Source organism: Bos indicus x Bos taurus, chromosome 17, assembly GCF_003369695.1.
Source record: "Bos indicus x Bos taurus breed Angus x Brahman F1 hybrid chromosome 17, Bos_hybrid_MaternalHap_v2.0, whole genome shotgun sequence".
Classification (NCBI taxonomy): domain Eukaryota; kingdom Metazoa; phylum Chordata; class Mammalia; order Artiodactyla; family Bovidae; genus Bos; species Bos indicus x Bos taurus.
This window is the reverse complement of record NC_040092.1, coordinates 4,408,844-4,429,433: the sequence shown is the minus strand read 5'-3', so window position 1 is coordinate 4,429,433 and position 20,590 is coordinate 4,408,844. Positions and strand designations below refer to the sequence as shown.

General features: G+C 58.1%; 1 protein-coding gene across 5 annotated transcripts in view; it reads left to right on the top strand.

Annotated features, from left to right (window-relative positions):
- EMID1 (EMI domain containing 1) overlaps positions 1-20,590 on the top strand; it is a 40,229-nt gene that overhangs the window by 2,680 nt on the left and 16,959 nt on the right. For 4 of the 5 annotated variants that reach the window (XR_003515169.1, XM_027566404.1, XM_027566405.1 and 1 more), the window contains exons 2-13: positions 3,539-3,652; positions 4,110-4,213; positions 11,590-11,673; positions 12,685-12,746; positions 14,292-14,412; positions 14,656-14,706; positions 14,786-14,875; positions 15,652-15,798; positions 16,908-16,997; positions 17,130-17,182; positions 17,680-17,742; positions 17,843-17,887. Coding sequence is in view for 4 of the 5 variants with exons in the window: in XM_027566404.1 (XP_027422205.1) it covers positions 3,539-3,652; positions 4,110-4,213; positions 11,590-11,673; positions 12,685-12,746; positions 14,292-14,412; positions 14,656-14,706; positions 14,786-14,875; positions 15,652-15,798; positions 16,908-16,997; positions 17,130-17,182; positions 17,680-17,742; positions 17,843-17,887 (1,024 nt within the window). In the remaining variant the exon portion in view is untranslated. The remainder of the gene's footprint in view (positions 1-3,538; positions 3,653-4,109; positions 4,214-11,589; positions 11,674-12,684; positions 12,747-14,291; positions 14,413-14,655; positions 14,707-14,785; positions 14,876-15,651; positions 15,799-16,907; positions 16,998-17,129; positions 17,183-17,679; positions 17,743-17,842; positions 17,888-20,590) is intronic. The other variant, XM_027566407.1, reaches the window with a different exon arrangement.

Sequence of the window (20,590 nt, the reverse complement as noted above, 5' to 3'; positions counted from 1 at the left end):
CCTGGGTAGGTGACTTCTCTCCGGGCCTCAGTTTCCCCTCTGTAAAATGTAGAGCCTAACAGTCACGATCTCAAAGTCAAGGCTTGGGGTGGGGGTCGACCCTGTACGGAAGGTGCAGTACTGGTGTCCCTCAGGGAAGCCCCTGGACCCCAGCCTCCTGGCGTGGGCCCCATGTCATGGTCCAGGAACAAGAACGACCAAAAAGCACGTCAGCACTGCGCTCGGGGCTTAGGGTGAGTCACCCGCTGCTGGAGGAGGTCCTGCTGTCCCCACGTGCAGATGGACAGAGCGAGGCCCAGAGCCGGCCAGGGCTCGTCTGAGGTCACCAGGTTAGGGAGCAGCAGGGCCAGGGTTGGAGCTTGGACTCCGGTGTGGGGTTCGGGCTCCGTCCACCCCACCCCCACCCATGGGTCTTCTTTCTTTCCTTTCCTTTTCATAACGGCCCTTGGCCCCCAGCCCGCTTGGCTGCCTCCTGCAATTAGCCCCTATCACTGTTCCGGATCACAGCCCTGGGCCCTGTGGAGACAAAGTCCCCTGGGCCCCTCGTGGCAGGGGGTGGAGGGCAGGTGGGCGGGGGGGGGCGGGGGGGGGGAGGGGGGGGGAAGCGGCCCTTTTAGGGGCAGCTGGTGCCAGGCCGAGCTGGTCTGGCCTGTTTTCTCTCCTCCCGGCAGCCTGTGGGGCTGCGGAGGTGCTGAGTGGGCAGGAGTGGCAGGCCCAGCAGAGGGGTGCTGTCTCCTCCCAGCCCCTGCCATCGCCCCGTCCCACAGGAGGTAACCCAGCCTCAGCGGCGGGGTCTCAGGCGGGTTCTCACCAAGCATGCCGGAAGGTGGGCGGGGGTTGGGAGGGCGAAGAAGCGCCCGAGGGCAGCAGGCTGGAGGCGGGGCTTCCAGGGGCCACGCCCACCTCTGGGAAACCCCCGGGTCCAGGCTCCCCTACCCAGGGCAACTGCCTGTCCTCAGTCATTCCGTCATTCAGCAAACCTCCCTGGGCGCCTTTAAAGCTGAGCCCCATCCTGGCTCGATCCCTGCCAGCACCCTCCCCTAGCACCTTCGTGGGGGAGAAAAAGCTCAAAGCTGCTGTGAGTGGCTGGGATGGTTTAGGGACACCCTGCAGATGCCCAGCTGTGCCTAGAGCCTCAGGAGGCTCAAAAGGTGATAGGAGTTTGCGGAAGCAGGGAGAGGGCTTTGCAGGCAGAGGGAATCTCGTCTGCAAGGATCGGGGGTGGGAAGAGGGCACTCATGGAGGGAGGGCAGGAAGGAGAAAGAGTGCCAGCTCAAGTGTGCGGGTCCCAGCGGTCAGGGTAATGGGCAGTGTGGGGGAATGTGGACTCCAGGCCAGTAACACCCCTGGAAAGTGGGCGGAGGGGCCAGGCTGGGACCCTGCTGAGGAGCTCCGGTTTTATCCTGGCCACAGCAGAGCTGGGTCTTCAAGGCCAGAGAGGGGTGGGAAAGTTTTTGGTGATCTCCCCCCATACAAGATAAAGGCCACGAGGGGCTGACCTTGAATGCCACCTGGTCTGACTGTCCTCTCCTGTCTAAAATCTCTGCTGGCCGGTCACCAGCTCGGTGTTCCCTACACAGGGGAATTGGACTGATGAGCAGTAAACCAGGGAACCAGACAGCAATTCACACAGGGGAGATTTCAACTAAGGAGGAAGAAAAAAATGGGCACCTCTGCCTAGGGGACACCAGCCGCAGGCTCTGCAGAGCTCCGGTGACGTCTGGATTGGAGTGGGCACCTCAGAGGCCCCCTTCTCTGGGTCGCCCACCTCTGTGCCTTTAGAGGACTGTTTCCTCCTCTGGGGTCGATTTCCAAGGGACTCAGAACAGTGAAGGGACGTCCCTAGAGTCCTATGGGGAGTTTGTCCGCTGGTTCCCTCCAGAGACTTCCTCCTCCAGGTGGGCCGGGTGGGGGTGGCAGGCGCAGGGCTAGGTTTCTGGGGCAGTGGCGGGACATTCCAGGTGCTCGCCGGCCCTCAGCCCTACTCAGGGTCACAGGCCTGGGGCTGGGAAAGGAATGACCGCTTCAGGTGACCCTCTCAGCTCAAGCCCCCACCCCTCCAGACTTTCCTTTGTGGCTTGGAGCCCGGGGTCAGCAGGTTCCCAGGCGGAGGCCTTCACAGAGCCACAGACCGTAGCCCAGGAGATGGGGAGGAGACCGGAGCCCAGGGCCCTGGGAGGGAGGCGGGGGGAGGGCTGAGCATCCATATCCCTGGGTTCAAATCCAGACCCTCCACGCACCAGCTCAGTAACATCAACAGTTTTCTCCCCTCACTGAGCCTCAGTTTGTTATTGTTCAGTCGCTCAGCCATGTCTGACTCTGCAATCCCATGGACTTCAGCATGCCAGGCTCCCCTGTCCTTCACTATCTCCTGGAGTTTGGTCAAATTCATGTCCATTGAGTTGGTGATGCCATCCAACCATCTCATCCTCTGTGGCCCCCTTCTCCTCCTGCCCTCAATCTTGCTTCAGTTTACCCCTCTATTAAACGAGGCGGGGGATGTTCAGGCTGTGGGAAGATGATGTAAATATATTTATTTTTTGCATATTTATTTATTTGACTCTGCTAGGTCTTAGTTGCTGCTAGGAAAGATTGAGGGCAGGAGGAGTAGGGGACGACAGAGGATGAGATGGTTGGATGGTATCACCGACTCGATGGACATGGGTTTGGGTGAACTCTGGGAGTTGGTGATGGACAGGGAGGCCTGGCGTGCTGCGGTTCATGGGGTCACAAAGAATCAGACACGACTGAGCAACTGAACTGACTGACTGAGGTCTTAGTTGCAGTGTGAGGGATCTTGTTGCCTGATCAGGGATGGGACCTGGGCCCCCTGCATTGGGAGCTTAGAGTCTTAGCCACTAAACCACTAGGAAAGTTGATGTAAATACCTTTGGTATACAGTCGGGGCTCAATATGTGCAGCTCAGGATAATTATTCGGTGGCATTTGAAGGAGCCAGTCCTCCACACTTGGGGTGGTGACCTTGCTCCCGGCTGTCACACAGAGGGGACCTGGGGATAAGTGAGGCAGGGCCTGTCTCCCACATGCCTCAGGGAGGGAGGGGGTGGATGTGACTCACCAGCTGAATTCAGCGTGACAGGGATACAGAGCGGAGAACCACCGCTCTGCTCAGATGGGGGCAGAGGTGGGCGAGGACTCGGGGAGAGGTGACAGCACAGCAGGTGGGAGGTGCCAGGAGAGAACCGGGGGGAGGGTGCTCCAGGAGCGGACCCAGCAAAGGCCTGGAGATGAGGGGCCCGCGGCAGGAGTGGGCGCAGGAAACGCCAAGGGCTGGGGGTCGAGACACCAGGGCCAGGTTTCCATTGTCTGACCCACCCCCGCCCCCACACAGGGCTCTGGAAGTCACTCCTCAACCGCAGCAGCAGGGAGACTCCCACCAGGGCCCAAGGGCTCGGAGGGCTCACGGGTCGCCCTGCCTGGAGTCTTGAGGCTCCCCGAGAGAGAGAGAGAGAGAGAGAGAGAGAGGGAGAGAGAGAGTGCATGCTGCGGGTGAGCCCTAGGCTTCCTGTCTGTTTCAGGAACTGGTGCTCCTATGTGGTGACCCGCACTGTCTCGTGCCACGTGCAGAATGGCACCTACCTGCAGAGGGTGCTGCAGAATTGCCCCTGGCCGATGAGCTGCCCTGGGAACAGGTGAGCGAGACCGTGTGGAGCAGGAGCTGCTGGCGTTCCTGCTGTGGTCGAAGAGCTGGGGCTGGGGGGAAGCCGGGGACCCCAAGGGTGGGTGGACAGAGGGCCCACTGCCCGTTTCCCGGCACCCCCCCTTTGGCTCTTGGGCCACCCTGGAGAGCTTCCAGGGGGAGGATTCCCCCATTCACCCGCACACCTTCACTCAGTGAGTGTTCACAGCTGGAGGACAGGCCAGCCCAGCTCACAAGGGCTTCCTGTCCAGTTATTTTCTTGATTCCCCACCCCTGGCCAGGGGCTGGGGACGGACTGGAAGGGCTGAGGCCCAGAATTCAAGAGGAGGGACGCTCCAGAGAGGCCTGGAAGTGGCAGAGGATCCCAGGACCCTGGGCTTGTCCTCACGGAGGGCGGGAGAGGGAGCGGGAGGCCCTGTCTGAGCCGGGTGACCCGGGCGCTCTTTCAGCTACAGGACAGTGGTGAGACCCACGTACAAGGTGATGTACAAGATGGTGACGGCCCGTGAGTGGAGGTGCTGCCCCGGGCACTCGGGGCCGAGCTGCGAGGAAGGTAGGACTGCCTGGGGCCAGACCAGGTGCCTCCCCTCAGGTGCGAGGGAGGAGCCGTAAACTGTCCTTCAGACGGTAGGCGCTGAGGGTCAGAGCAGCACGTGTATCAGGGGCTGCTGCATAGAGCTGCCGGTCAGTCGCACAGCCATGGTGGGTGTCTGCTGTCCCTCGGGTGTTGACGGGACCCAGTCAGGACCCCTGGAGGAATTTCCTGAGTGATGTGTGGCTCATAATCTGAAGTTACACATCCCAAGCCTTTCCTCCAAACTTGGGGACATTTCCACGGGAGGTGGTGACGACGCAGGGGAGGATCAGCAAGATGGGGATGGCTACACCCCATCCTGCAGGTTCAGAAACCAAGGCTCGGGATATGTGACGGGCACGCAGGTCCTCAGTGGTGGGGTTCTGCCTGGCTTCCCCCAGGCCCTCAGTGATGGGAGGACCCAGCGGGGCAACCTGGGGAGGAACGTGCCCCAGGCAGAGGCACACCCTTACCACACTCCCTTCCCTGCATGCAGCTCAGGGGGCTGGGTGGAACACCCAGCAGGGGTGCAGAGGAGGCAGCCTGCACCTCCCCAGAACTGGGAACTGGGGAGCGCCGTCTCCTCCAGGGGGCCTGCGTATGCTGAGCGGTCCAGACTGCATCCACCCTCATGGTCTGGCTGAACCCAGGGAGTGGAAGATTTGGGGGCCCCCAGAGTTGTGCTCCCAAGAATGGCCATAAGGAGGATGGACGGGCCCAGAGCCAGCCTGAGAACCAGGCCTGAAGGCCCCTTAATGGAAGGAGGCGCTGGGGCCCCCAGCAGCACGTTCACGTGTGTATCAGTCAAAAGACACATCCTGGTTCCAGAATCAAGGGACCATGATGCTACAGTCATAGGTGCTTCTGAGAGACTTATCCCCTTCACCTCCCTGGGGCCCGTGGCAGCCCCAGCTCACAGACGGGGTGATGGAGACCCAGAGAGGTGAAGTCACACGGAGAGGGGGCAGACTCCCCACAGAGCAGGGCAGGAGGGGCCTGGCAGTTTCCATGTTGGGTGGGAGAGCCCCCAACACAGTGGTGGTGATTCAGGCAGCCAGAGGGAGGGGCAACCCAGGACTGGTATGGAGAGGTGGTTACCCAGACAGGTGTGGGAGGGAGGGGAGCCAGGAACTGAGCCCTCCCCAACCTGCTGAGGGTGACCGGGGAAGGCAGAAGGGCCCGGGGCCAGGAGGGCATCCAGCCAGGAGGGGCTGCCGCCAAGGAGGCTGCAGAGATGCTGGTGGTGAGGAGAGGGCGAACCCGCAGGGTGTGGGGCCCCCCCCACCCCGGGTGCAGAGCGCCTGTGCTCAGGCAGGGCCTGCCCAGACACAGGTTACCCTGTCTTCGGCTCCCCTCCCAAGGGCGGACCCTCCCAGGTCTGTCGGGCCATCGCGGAGCAGTCGGGGCTGAAGGACAGGTGCGGAGCGCCCATGCTCAAGCGCCCATGTCCTCGAGTCCAGCTGCTGTAGGCCGTGCGTCCAGGACCCGGCTGAGGGCTGGGGCTCTGCGGAGGGTGAGCAGGGAGGGAGACGAGGCCTGGGGTGGGGTTGGCCCTGACACCTCCCTCTGTGGGACCTTGGAATTCCAGCCTGGGGATGAGGGCCTCCTGGGCCAGGCCCGCTTAGCCACACTCCAGCTGTGTGGCCTCGGGCTGGGGACTCCCTTGCGTTGTGCAAGTGGTTGTGCAAGGGCGTCAGGCCGGCCTGGGGAGGGGAGGCTGCACTCTAGGCGGCACTTGGGCCCACTTAGGGGTGGGGGGTGGGGGTGGCGCGCCTTCTCTGAAGGGCACCGAGCTGCCCTGTGCTCTTACCGGGCACTCTCCTACGCTGGGCCTCGGTGTCCTCACCTGTGAAATGGACAAAATCATGCAGTCTGCCTCTCGGGGATGTTGGAAGGACGTGAAGGTGATGCGGCAGCCCATGAGGGGGGCAGCGTGGGATACCCAATGGGACGGGAAGGGCCTCTCCCCACCCACAAGACCAGACCGAGTAAAGGGAGGCTTAGGCCTGCGTGATCTAGAAAACTGCTCTGGGGATGGGGGGGCGGGGTGGGGAAGCATGAGGACATTGCTGACCCGCAGCGGGCTCTGACCTTCCTGTGACAGCCAGCTTCAGGCTGGGCCCCCAGCTGTTTCCCCTGCTGACAACTGCCCCTGTGGTCTGTCCAGTGCTGTGACGTGACCTGAGGCCAAAGAGCTGCCTCACCAGGGGCAGCGGGGCCCAGAGTGAGTCAGAGGGAACAGAAACACCTATCACTCCAGAATCCAGCCTTGGATTGGCTGTGCTCTGCTGTGTGACCTTGGGCAAGTCACTTCACCCCTCTGGACCCCATCTCTACTTGGAAGTCACCCAGGATCGAGAGGTGCCCGTCTCGTATCTTATTGAGAGGGCCAGAGACTCACATCTCCACCATGCCTACTTAATAAATGTCTTCTTTTCCTCTTTGGCCCCCTGTGCTGGGGGATCTGCGCTGCCTCCCAGCTCTGAGACACCCCCCTTCTCAGTCAGCTGCTCGGCAAACAGGCCTCTAGTCTCTGATATTTGTGAGGCCGGCAGACTTCCTGGCTTTTAGCCCTAGGTTTCCCATCTTGATTGAGGATGGTCTCTTTGATCTTCTTGACAATGAGGAGGAAGGGGCTAGAACAGGCCCCTTTTTACAGATGGAGAAACTGAGGCTCAGAGATGGTGTGGGTATCACTTGTAGGTATTACACAGCAAGTAAGCATCATGGCCGGAATTCTCCCAAGGGCTCAGACCTGAGGTCTGCAGCGTGCCCCTGCCTCAGACCCTCCTGCAGTCACCATGACGACAGGAGGAAAGCTGCCACTGTCCCCTATGCCGGGCACCAAGGCTGGCCCTCATCTGCATCGTGTCCTCTTGTCGGGGTGCCAGAGGTCCAGATGTGGAAACTGAGGCTGGGAGAGTGGTCAGAGCAAGATTTAAAGCCCTCAGTCCCACCGGAGCTGGGTCTTTCCTCTGCAGGGATGCTGGCTGGGGGCTTCACTTGGTGTGTTCAGACACCCGGGAGTGAGGCAGCCAGCCTCAGCCCCTCCCAGACAGACAGACAGAGCATCCAGGCTCCTCACCTGCCCCGCCCTGTGGGCTCCCCCAGAGCCTCCACTGGCCCCCTGGCTGTCTGCTCCTGTCCCCCACACCTGCCCCTTCCCTGTCCGTGGACCCCCGCAGCCCTTGTCTTCCACGGTTGGGGAACAGCAAGGGAAGAAGTTCGCTCAAGGTCACGTGGTAGGAAAGCGCCCTCTGGGCCGCTTGGCCTCTGCCTGCCCAGGGCTGGGCCCTTGCCGAGCACAGCTTTCACGCTCTGACCAGCTGCGGGGTGCAGAGTGGAGCCTGTGTCTTACTCCGCAGATTCGGAATCCTGCATGTTAAACGCTGTTGGAATTTTCCCGGATCTGCCGTCCACTCCACTCCTGCCCATCCATTCCACTCCCATCTGGGGGGCTCGAAGGCCCCCACCTCCAACTCCCGCGGTCACATCCACCCCCCGTCAGGAGGCTCCCCCCTCCGCCCTCCCAGCTGCCTCAGCCAGGTGCCCCAGCCTCGCCCTCCCTCCTTTTCATCCCAGGGCCCACTGTGGCCTTCCTCCACCCCAGAGCCTGGGCAGTGGCTGTCCTCTCTGCCTGTGACCTCCTTGGTGCTCCCGCCTGGCTCTGTTAGTCCCCACCCTTCCATCACTAATCCTGTCTCTCCAGTTCCCAGCATAAGTCTGGCGTTAAGTGGATGCACGGGAAGTGAGTGGGGACCTCGTGTTCCCCCAGGGGGGCCCAGGACTGACACAGACCAGGGCCTCCCAGAGGGTTCTTGGAGCTCCCAGCCCCAGCCCTGACCCTGGACCCTGACTCAGGCCAATAGTAGCAAATATTTACATTTGCAGAGTAAATTCCCAGGAGGGGAGCTGGGCTGGGCAGGGGAGGTCTGTGGTCACTGAACCCAGCAGACCTGGGGGGAGGGTTCTGGAGGAAGAAGCCCCTCGGACAGAAAGTCAGAGGTGGAGCTCAGGGACACCCCCTACTTCTCATACCATCCCCGCTGAGGGGGAATTTAAACTGGGTGCCTTGCCCCCTTCTCCCTCCTGCTGTGTGGACAGGCAGCCTCTGCTCCCTGGGCCACAGTGTTCTCATGAGGAACCGTTGAGACCGAGCACAAGACACTGGGCAGTGGAGGGGCGGCTGCTGGGGGGCCACAAGGCTAGAAACTGCAGATGGCGCGGGCCCTGTGGAGGTCAGGGTGGAGTGACGAGAGCTTCGGCAGAGTGGGCTTTAGTGGGTTCTCTAGTCTGTCCAGGAAGACTTTCTGGAGGAGGAGACATGGGAGCAGCAGCTGTGGGAATGAGGAGGCTGTGTGTGTGTGTGTGTGTGTGCGCGCGCGCGCAGGGCTGGCCAGCATCTCCCAGGTGGCGGATGTGGTCTCAGGGAAGTGGTCCAGTCAGGGTCCCATAGTGGAGCCAGAGCGTGTGGTCCTGAAACTAGCCTGGAGCTCTTTGGAGGGCAAGATTGGGGCTGGGGAGGGGCCCTTCAGGATGGACCACCGGGCTAGGGTGAGGGGGTTCTCAAGCCACTGGGGCCCGCTTCAGGGGTCCTGACTCAACACCAGTGGGAGGGATGTGACATTTCTGTCCTAGAGGAGACCTTTCCAGCCTGAGGCTTTTTCCCTACTGGAATTTTGTGTGGTATAGGGCCATTTGGGCTTCCCTGGTGGCTCAGTGGTAATGATGATTGCCTGCTGATGCAGGAGACTCAGGTTCAATCCCTGGGTCAGGAAGATCCCTTGGAGAAAGAAATGTATTCCTTCTCCAGTATTTTACCCTGGAGAATTCCACGGACAGAAGAGCCTGGCGGGCTACAGTCCATGGGGTCGCAAAGAGTCAGACAGGACATAGCAGCTAAACAATAGCACCATTTACAACCTGGCTCAACTCTTAAAGTATTTCTGTCCATTTATTAGAATTTGGGGGAGTTTAGGGGATCATCTTTTGTGAATCTTGAAACCAGAGCCAGTATCTTCTGGTGTTTTTGACAGTTTTTGTTGTTTATTTAAACTTTCTTTCTTTTTTTAAAATTTTAGCTCACAGTTTCTTTGAGCCAATTATGTCTCCACTGATGGTCAGGCCATGTTTTCATTAGTTTTTCTAGTTCTCTCTGACTCCTGGTGAAATGGCCCAAAGCAAGTAGATTGAAAAAGAATTTCCAGCCACACGTTTCTAGATTAATAACTCAAGGACACCCTAGCATGATGTTAGAACACTTATGTTCATTTTCAAGACAGTTGTGTCTGCCGTCCACAGTATTTTGCCTTTTGCTTGCTTGCTTTACGTTCATTTTCAGCCAGTGACTCATGCATTCCTCCGTAAGAGGTTTGGTGAAGCTTCTGAGGCCCTACTGCGTGCTGGGTACTTTCCCCGGCCACACGCAAGACGGATGAGGTCCTTGCCTGGTGGGGCTCCCATTCTAGCCTGGGGGTGGGGGAGCAGGAGATCAGACTGGGAGCTGGCAAGCAGATGACATTTTTGAGGTGGAAAGTGCCGTGGAAAAAAGGGAAGACGATAGCAGGGTGGTGGGGAGGGCGGGCAGGGCAGATGCTCTGCCAAACTTCATCCCAGAGAAAACCCACACTTCCTTGGGGTCGGGGGGATGGCCGGTTCTTTGGTTGACATCCTGCAAAGAGTCAGCCAGTGGCCTTTTACAGCTTCACCTGGGAGCAAAGAGGATGAGGAGGGCTTAACCGAGGCCGTTCTTCTCAGGAGCCAGCCTCCTTGATGGGCACTGGGCCTCCCGCCTCTGCCCACCTGGACTCATGGTGCCGGGTGGCCCAGGAAAAAGGAGGCCAGGTCCTGGAATCAGACTAACCCAGCTTCCAGTCCAGGCTTCAGCCCTCAGCCGGGCAATCAGTCACTTCCACCTCTGCCTTGCTGCCCCGCAGAGGGAGAGATTCATATTCGCTCATCCATTTATCGGAGCCTGGGGGGCAGAGGAGTGGTAACACCAAGCTGCCCTGTGCCTCAGTTTTCCCACATGTAAAGCGGAGGGGATACTGGTGTCCACTCACAGGGCTTCATGAGGACAACGAGTTAAGACTGTCTTTGAGAAGCGCTCAGGGTGTGCCGGGCCCAGCTTAAGTGCTGAACAAGCATTAGCTGCTATTATTCCCTACCTTGTAGGATCCAGCTGGGCTATGTGAAGCTCTTAGCCCTGGGCGTGGCTCACAGTGGCGTACCCGCCTTAATTCCCCACAAGCCCCCAAGCCCTGCCCCAGCTGTGGGCTGCCAACCCACTGTCCTCCATCCCAGGTGAGATTTACCCCCTGCGAGGGGGCACATCGCAGGCCCCGGGGAGGGTACATGGGGGATTCGGGCCCAGCCTGAACGAGGGCCCCATGGTGGGACCCAGAGAGGGCCTGGCAGCCTCCCCGCTGGGGGATGGCCAGGGGGACCCGTCTGGTTTGAATTCCCGGCGCCTCTCGCTCGCTGCACCAACCCGCAGCCTGGCTCTGAGCTGCCAGGCCCGTGCCTTATTTGGGTCTCGCTCCCCCCAGGCGACACTGTGTGGCCTTAAAAGGCAGGCCCGGGGGTAGCGGGGAGAGGGGGCAGTTGCCACGGCTGACTCCAAAGCCCCTCCAGCTGCGCCCTGCTCCCCTGGCTTGGCCAGCCCAACCCTCCAGCTGTGGAGAAAACCAGGCCCCCAAAGCCAGATCAGCCCGAATGGGCTGCTCCTCACAGGGGTGGGCTCCTGGAATGGGCCCCCCCGTACCCTCCCAGGCAGCCAGCTGCCCTCTGGTTTTCATTTAAAACCAGAGCTGGATCCACTTTGGTGTCTTCTTACCAAGTGGGGCAGGGAGAGGGCGGATGGTGACGTTGCTGTGTTTATTTACTGCCTACTGCATGCCAGGCCCCTGCGTGTGCTCAGTGGGCCCTTTGCACGCATGGCTGGCCTCAGGCCTTGTGCCAGTCCAGGAGGTGTACAGAGGGCTTCATGACCCCATTTTACAGATGGGAACATTGGCAGGTCCAGGGAGGACCAGCCACACAGGCCCGAGAGCGGCAGGGCTGGGAGCCGACCTCGAGTCTCTTGGCTCAAGCTCTGAGCCCAGGCAGCTTGCTGGGCTTGTTGGAGAAGCGCCCGGCCTTCCCCTCACCCATCACCAGCCCCTCCCCAGCCCCATCAGGTTGACAGCCTTGTCGCAGCTCGGCCCACCTCACGCTGTGTGACTCTGGTCCCACCTCTCTGGGCCTCTGTCTTGCTCTGCACCAAGGGGAATAGGGATCCCCGCTGTGGCAACAGTAGTCGGGGGGAACAGAGCAAAACATCATGGCCAGCAGGGCCTCACCCTCGCTGTCCTCAGTTACAGGCTCCCCTGGCTTCGTGGAGCCCGGGTGGTCGGGCAGCGCCACGCGGCGGATGGCACTTCGGCCCACAGGCTTCTCAGGTGGGTCCCGGGGCAGCTGCTTGGGGTCCCCCTGGGCCAGGGGAGGCTGGAGGGGCTGGTGGTGACTGTCCTAAAAGCCAGCTGGGCCCAGAAGTGGAGGGTCAGAGACAGCACCCTGCCCCCGTCCACCACAGGCTGGAAATAAAACTGGGGGTGGGGTAAGGAAGGGCTCCCCCAGGGGAGTCTGCCCTGGGCCCAGGCACCTGAGACCCAGGAGCCCGAGAGTCTTGCAGACAGGGGTCCAAGCCCCCAGTTTCCTTTTTTTCATTGAAAGAACATTTGAGCAACTGCAGGGTGCGAGGCACCATGCCAGGAGCTTTCCATGGTCACCTTGTATAAACCTCCCCCTGGGACAGCATCACCGTCGCTGAGGGGTCAGAGAGGGGATGTGCCCTGCCCAGGACCCCACGGCCAGGGCGGGGCAGCGCTGGGCTTCAACCTCAGGCTTTGTGCTTGGGGAGACCCCGGGTCCCTTTGCTCTGAGCTCAGTGTCCCCAGCTGTGCACAGGGGTGACACTTGTCCTCACACGCGGGATCGTGGTGAAGACCAGAGAGACGTGCGTGTAGCGTGCTCGGCTGCTGCCAACACTGCTGTGAATAACGGTGGGGTATTGCTGAAGAGGCCGGGGAGCTGGATGGTGGTTCTGGGGGAAGGCTCAGAGGGTGGCATGGGAGTCCAGCCCAGTCTGGACTATGTGGGGTCCCCAAAGCCAGCACGCCACGGCCAGCCTCACCCGGATGGGGAGCAGCAGGCATTTCCCTCCCCACTCCACCCCGTTTTGGATGAGGAGTCCAGTCCCTGGTTCTTCCCTGAGAGAAACAGTCCCCTTGGAGGCTTGGGAGCCAAAGGACACCCGCAGGGCATGGTCCACCCCGGACAGGCTGTGACTCCGTAGCCCTGTCCCTGCCCCGAGCTGTCTTATGGATTGGGGTCATCAGTTATCTGTCCCCTCCCTCCATCCTGCCCCCAGGAACCTGGGAGCCCCAACCCAGCCTGCTTCCTCTCCACAGGTTGTCTCAACTGCAGCAAAGTGTCGGAGCTGACGGAGCGGCTGAAGGTGCTGGAGGCCAAGGTGGGTGAGCACCTTGCCTGCCAGGCAGGCACCACCCTGCCCCCAGTGCCCGCCCTGGGAAGCCTGTTCAGACAGCCTGGTTGCTCTCTCTTCAGGAGGCCCGTGAAGCTCTCCCAGCCCCAGCCCCTCCCAGAGACTCCTAGATGCCCCCCAGAGCTTGTAAATGTCCCTCTCTCTTTTTTGCCAATGTAATTGCCCCAACACCTTCATCCTTTACCCCTCACCCTCACCACAATGCTATCTTCCCATTCCAAAAAGCAAAAACATGTGCTGCATGTCTCAAATTATCTCAAGATAAAAGGTTTTAACAATTAAAAAGTAAGACATCCTAAATTTAGAAACATGAAAAACTCAGAACCACGATAAACCTGCCAGAGAACCATCGGCCTCGGTCGCCTGTGCCCCCCAAAGAGAGCGACTGCCAACATCGAAGCATCTTTTCTTCCAGGTTTTCTAAAGACATGTAGAGACTTTTAAACTTCGTCTGAATATCCATTGCCTCCTCCCGGAATTTTTCTTGAGATTAGATTCGAAGATGTTCACCCAAGTGTTAACTATTCAGAGGGAGACAAAAGCGGTGGCTGCAGCCTGAGCAGACAGGGCTCAGTGGGGTGTTAGGCGGCCACGGACAGTGCCTACACTTTCTAACATGGAGAGATGCCCCTGATGCATTAATATCAGGTGGAAAGCCCAAGTTTCTAAACAACATGGGTTAGAACCCCTGTTCTGAGGTATGAGCACCCCAGGAACCTCACGCTGCTCCCCAAGCTCGCTCCCAGGGAACGCTGGCCTAAGGGGCAGCTCAGCTCAGTTCCAGGTTAGCCTCCCTCGGGTAGGCGCACACGGCCCCGCGTGTCCTGGTCAGCAGGCATCCTGGCCTTTCTTAACCCCCAGTTAGTGGCTCAGGGGACCCTGTTGACCTTTCAGGCTCTCCCCCGCACTGAGTCCAAAAGTGGGTCTTTGTTTGTTTCTGTTTTTTACTTTCTGGTCACACCAAGAAGCATGTAGGATCTTAGCTCCCCGACCAGGGGTGGAACCCACACCCCCTGCAGGGGAAGCACAGTCTTAACCACTGGGCCTCCAGGGAAGTCCCCCAAAGTGGTTTTGTACACACCTTGGCATTTCTGTTTCATGTTGGACCCTCCCAAATTTCCCTTCAAATTTAGTAAAAATCCTTCCAACCTGTGGTGTTTTAAGAGACCAAGAGAAGTGTCATGTTATATATGCATGTAAATCTATATACATACTCACATGCAGGTAAGCACAGGAAAAAACCGCACGGCCTAGCAAACCCGGGGACAGTCTCAGAATCCAACGTGGGTGGCTGTGGTAGTGTGTGATGACTCTCGTACAATGAATGTGATGAACTGTGCAGCTGGAAAACCACAGGCACTTCTGATGAAGTTCTGGGCCCCTGTGAGCCTGGTCTCCACTCCAGGCGGGGTTCTGCTGGCCGCCTGGCCTCCCAGCCCCGCCTCCACGGGGCGAGCTAGCCTGTCCCGGGTGAGACGCTGGTACCCACCCCATTGTCCTCTTCCTCCACAGGTGGCGGTGCTGACTGTCACCGAGCGGGCAGTGCCCCCGACCCCAGGTGCCCCTGAGGACCCCGCCCCGCTCTGGGGTTCCCCAGCTGTCCAGGGCAGTCCCGGGGATGGAGGCCTCCGAGGTGAGTGGGTCAGTGGGGAACACGGTCCCGTGTGGGAATGAGCTGGGGGGAGCAAGATTCCAGCCCGCGCTGCTGCTGGCTCCCAGCCGGACCTCCACGCGGGCCTCAGTCTTCCCAGCTCGCCAGTGGGTCCCTAGGGGCCCCTGAGCACTGGCGTCCAGGGAGGCCCGGCAGCTGCTGGAGCTGGGGCAGAAACTCTGGGTAACACTGACCCCCGCCTAACCGCCCCCCCCCCCACCCCAGGGCTGCCGGGAACCAGAGAAAACCAGAGGCCCCCTCTGCTACCTCGAGATGGTAGGTGCTGGTGTGGGCAGGGCCGGGGCGGGGCCGAGCAAGGCCGGAGCTGTCCAGCTGATGCGCTTTCTCCCCCCAGATCGAGTGGGTGCCCGGGGGCTTCCTGGACCCGCTGGCCCCAAGGGAGACCCTGGCAGCCGGGGCCCGATGGGGATGAGAGGCCCACCAGGTGAGTGCATACAGCACTGCCCCTTCCAGCAGCGCCCCCTCACAGGAGGGCCTGGACTGGAGCCCGCTTCCCGAACCTGATGTAGCGGAGGTGGCCTGGGCCCCTTCTGCCCACCCATCTCCGTATGTAAGAGGACTTACACCCTCTCCAGCAGTGACCCCTGCCTCACGCCTGGGCCCCCTGCAACCTACTTTTGCATTCACTGGGCCTATCTCCCTGCTCTCGTATTCCAAGCTTGAAGCTGGTCTCGTGGGGGTGGGTCGGACCAGACCCTGCCCTCCTGGGGCTCCCAGGCAAGGGAGGCCAGGGAGGGTGGGCCTGGGCAGAGGAGGACCAGCAGGGCCCCCCTCCACGTGACCAGGGTTCTTGTGGGGGCCATGGCTGGTATGGGAGCCCCAGGGAAGGAAGCCCAGACCCTCATGGGTGGGGTGGGAGATGGGAAGGGCTTCCCAGTGGGAGCGACACCTTAGGTGAGGCCTAGGATGACCTGAAATGCACGCCAGGCAGCCCAAAGGGAGGACCAAGAGAGGGAGCAGCTCCTGCAAAAGCCTGGAAGAGAGAGGACATTCTGGAAATCAGCATCTGCTCAGCACCTACTGTGAACCAAGTGTCCACTGTCCTCATGGCAGCCGGGGAGTCAGAGACAGGAGCTGCCCTGCTTGTGGCCCCTGGCACCCTCTGTACCCACTGTCCTCGGAGGCCCCCTCCCGCCCTCTTGCAGCCGTCCCGAGCCTCCCTGCCTCCAGCACACCCACCAAACCCTGGTTCCATTGCAGGTCTGCAAGGCCCCCCAGGGAGCCCCGGCCAGGCCGGAGCTGTGGGCATCCCCGGAGAGAGGGGACCTCCCGGGCCCCCGGGCCCTCCTGGCCCCCCTGGGCCCCCAGCCCCTGTTGGACCACCCTACGCCCGGATCTCTCAGCATGGTGAGTCGCTCGGGGTCACAGCGGGTCTAGCTGGCGGTGGGGTGAGGCTGGCATGACCATCTGCTAGGCACCTTCTATATACCAGGCTTGCCCTTGGGCCACTCCTCCAATGGACACCATTGTCACTGAGGAGGAAGACCAAAGGCCAGAGCGGGGAGATCACACAGCCAGGGCCCGAGAGGCTGGCTTCAGATCCCTGCAGCCTCCACAGCCTGTGCTGGGAACCACCGGCGTCAGGCCCTCCCACCAAGCCTCGGAGCTGGCCAGGATCCATCCCGCAGAGCTCCGGGAAGCTCAAGGCCTGGCAGCAGGACGTGAGCCCTGAACTCCCAAGGCCACAGTCCTGCCCCAGTGCTCAGAGAGGCCCGGCCCCCTCCGCCCAGCTGGGCCCTGCCGTGCCTCCTTCTCCTTCGAAGCCTGACCGGCATGCCTGCTGCTGGGGTCGGCATTTAGAGTGCCAGGTTCAACCCCATCTGCGTCATACCTTTGCTGCAAGACCGTTCATTCGTTCGCCCCCTCTGAGCCCCGGTTTCCTCATCTGTACCGTGAGGACAGCGATGGTGCTGGTGTCCCAGGGTTCTATGACAACCATGCATGGAAGCTGGATACAAAGCCGGCGTCAAAGATGGTAGCTTTCTCGACTTTCCTGGAGGCCCAGGTGGCTGAGACTCTGCACCCCCAGAGTGCAGAGGCCCAGCTTCAATCCCTGGTCAGCTAGACTCCACCTGCCAGAACTAAGAGCTCTCACATGGCAACAAAGACCCAGTGCAGCCAAGTAATATTTTTTTTTTAATGGTAGCTTTCGTTATTGTTCCCATCAGACCTGTAACAGTCTAGGTTCAGCGAGGTAGAGTCTTGCTGGATGTCACCAGCTAGACTGTGGCTGAGTTAGAACCCAGGTCTCCCTGCAGCCTGGTCTGGTGTAACCCACGCTTCCCCCACCACCCGCCTTGGCACAGGTGCCCAGTGGCCCCAGCCACAACTACGGGCTGTCATACAGGGGACACAGCAGTCAAAGCTGGCTTGGCAGAAGAGACAGGTTGAAACTGTCTGCCTCATACTGCCCCATGCAGCTCCGTCCTGCTTTCTCATCATCCTTTCTCCCCCAGGGGACCCGATTCTGTCCAACACCTTCACTGAGACCAGCAGCCACTGGCCCCAGGGACCGGCTGGGCCCCCAGGCCCCCCAGGCCCCATGGGTAAGTTGAGTCCAAGCCTGGGGTAAGGGGCAGGGTTGAGGGCCGGCAGGGCTGGCCGTGCAGAGGGAGCTGAGGGTGGAACTTCCTGGCGCTGTACTATTTCGAACCTGAGGACGTGCCATCTGATTCCAGGTCCTCCTGGACTTCCTGGTCCCATGGGGATTCCTGGGAGTCCTGGACATATGGTGAGCATTTCGCCAAATTCTCCACTCATCTGTCTGTCCCATGACCCATGACCCAACCCACCCATTCACTCACTTATCCACCCACCCACTCAACCATCCATCCGTCTGCCATCCATTCGTCTATCCTTCATTCATTCATTCAAGCATCTATGGAGCACTTAATGTGCAAACTACTTTCCATGAATCTTATTCAGTCCACATGGCAAGGAACAAGTGTTGTTATCGCCCAAGGACGAGAAAGAAGGTGGAGATTCTTGCCCTAGGGCTGTGGCCAGCACATGGCAGCTTCCAGATCAAAGTGGGGACTGCCTGTCTCCACCGTAGCTCTGAACACTGAGCTGTGTCAACTTCCCACTCTGGGCAGACCATTGGCTGTGTGGTGAAGGGCCCAGAGGCCCAGGCCAAGCTGGGCACCCTCCCCTGCCCCTCTTCACCCCAAGTTGCTGCCCACTCTGCCCTGCCCTGGCACAAGGCTGAGGCCCTGTCTTGTTGCTCAGGGACCCCCAGGCCCCATTGGACCCAAAGGAATCTCCGGCCACCCTGGAGAGAAGGGCGAGAGAGTGAGTATTGAGGCAGCCTGGGTGGAGGATTCTGGGGGTCCTGGGAGCCCCGGATCAGACCCTCTGACAGCTCACTCCATTCCTCTCCTCCCTCCTGCAGGGAATGCGAGGGGAGCCCGGCCCCCAAGGCTCCATGGGGCAGCGGGTAAGTGACGCTGGTCACCCAGCAGCATGCCTCCAGGTGCCCACAGGCCCAGACCCCTGCCATGGCTCCATCCCCTGGGGGCCGAGCCCCCGACCCTCCCGGGCTGGTCCAGGGTGAGCTCCAGCTCCATTCTTGCCCCCATCTCAGGGTCCCATCAGCCCCTTAGGACCAGGCTACCTCCATCTCCCTTGCTCTGGCTCTGTGTCTCTGGACCTCTTTCTCTGTCTTCCCTTTGTGTCTCCTTTTCTCTGACTCTATTTCTCTCTTTTTCTCTCTCTCCACCTCTGGTCGTGGATTTGTCTGTTTGTCCCTTTAGTTTATCTTCCCTAGTGGCACAGGTGGTAAAGCGTCTGCCTGCACTGCAGGAGACCCGAGTTCGATCCCTGGGTTGGAAAGATCCCCTGGAGAAGGAAATGGCAACCCACTCCAGTATTCTTGCCTGGAGAATCCCATGGACGGAGGAGCCTGGCAGGCTACAGTCCATGGGGTCGCAAAGAGTCGGACACAACTGAACAACTTCACTCTCTTTAATCTGGTCAATTTATGCTTCCTGTTTTTTTTTTTTTTTTTTAATTTATTTATTTGGTGGTGCCTGGACTTAGTTGTGGCACGTGGGATCTAGTCCCCTGCCTGGGATCGAACCCAGGCCCTCTGCACTGGGGGCATGGAGTCTTAGCCACTGGACCACCAGGGAAGTGCTTGCTTCATGTATTCTGAAGCTTTGTTATTAGATGCATACACAGTCAAGATTTTAATGTCTTCTTGGTCCTTTTATCTTTATGAAATGAATATCTTTCTCCCTGATAATACTTCTTGTCTTGAATTCTAGTTTGTTTGGTATTAAAATAGCCACTCAAGCTTTTTTTTATGCCTAGTGTTTGCATGGTGTATGTTTTCCAATCCTTTTACTTTCAACCTATTTGTGTCCTATTTAAAGTACATCTTGTAAAAAAGACATATACTTGGGTCCTTCTTTTTGAAAGAGTCGACTATTGAGTTCATTACATTTAATGATATGTATCCCTACTGATATGCCGGAGACCTGGGTTCAATCCCTGGGTTGGGAAGATCCCCTGGAGGAGGGCATGGCAGCCCACTCCAGTACTCTTGCCTGGAGAATCCCCATGGACGGAGGAGCCTGGTGGGCTACAGTCCACGGGGTCACAAAGAGTCGGACACGACTCAGCGGCTGAGCACACATCTCATCACTACTAATACGGTTTGGTTTAAGTCAACCATCTTGCTGTTGGAGTTCTGTTTACTTCAATCTCCTCTTGACTTCATTTTTTTCCTCTTCTTCTCCTGTCTTCTTTTGGATTGAGAATTCTTTACAATTCTGTGTTATCTCCACTAATGATATTTTTTGTTATACCTCTTTGTGTTATTCTTCTGTGGCTGCTCTAAGGATAACAAGACGTGCCCTTGACTTAGCACCATTTACTTGAATTGTTATACCTTTTCGTGTATAAGGAAGACCATCACAAACATATAATTCACCCCCCTCTGTCCTCATGCTGTTGCCGTCACGAATTTTACTTCTGTATTTGTTTTAAACCCTCAATTCACTGTCGTTATTGCTTTACACAACCAGTTGACTTTTAAAGAAGTTTGAAAAAAAAGTCTTTTACATCTAATGACGTGTTTGTCATCTCTGATACTCTCCATACCTTCCTTTAGCTTCGGATTTTCATACGGTATTGTCTCTCTTCAGCCTAAAGAACGTCCCTTAGCCTTTCTCGTAATGTGTGTCTGCTGCCAACAAAGCCTCAGTGCTTTTGTTTATCTAAAACTGTCTCTATTGAACCTTAATTTTTGAAAGTTATTTTCACTGGCTATAAAATGATAGGTTGGCAGTTTCCTCCCCCTCTAGTTCTGTAAAGATATTGTTCCGTGGTCTTCTGTTTTACGTAGACAATTATAATTTCTCATGAGAAACTGGCTGTTGTTCTTACTGTTTTTCCCCAGTGCATAATATGTCTTTTTTTTTTTTTTTCCTTTGGCATTTAAGATTTTTCTCTTCACCCTCGGTTTTCATCAGATCAATCATGGTGTGGTTGGGTGTGATTTTTTGTGTGTTTACTCTGCTTTGGGTTGGCTGAAATTCCTGGGTCTGTAAGGTTTCTGGGTCTTGCTTTTGTTGGTTGTTTTGTTTAGTGAATACAATTCTTTTTTACAGCATTTTTTGAGTTCACAGCGAAATAGAGTGGAAAGTACAGAGCGTTCCCATATTCTCCCTGTCCCCACATGTGGAGAGCCTCCCCCACCACCGACATCTCACATCAGCTGATGCAGTTGATGAACCCAGGTTGTCATGTCGTTATCCCCCAAAGCCCATAGTTTACGTTAGGGCTCATTCTTGGTGTTGTACAGTCTACAGATGCTGTTAGATGTATCGTGATGTGCACACACCGTAGTACTGTCATGTAGAATATTCCACTGCCCTTAAAATCCTCTGTGCTTTGCCTATTTATCCCTCCCTCCCCTGTAACACCTGGAAACCACTAATCTTTTAACCGTCTCGTATATTTTTTCTTTTTCTAAAATGTTATATAGCTGGAATCATGCAGTATGTAACCTTTTCAGATTGGCCTCTTTCACTTAGTAATACACATTACAGGTTCTAGCTTGTCTTTTCATGGATTGATATCTCTTTTTAATTCTTTTGATCTGAATAATATCACATTGTATGTGCGACAATTCATT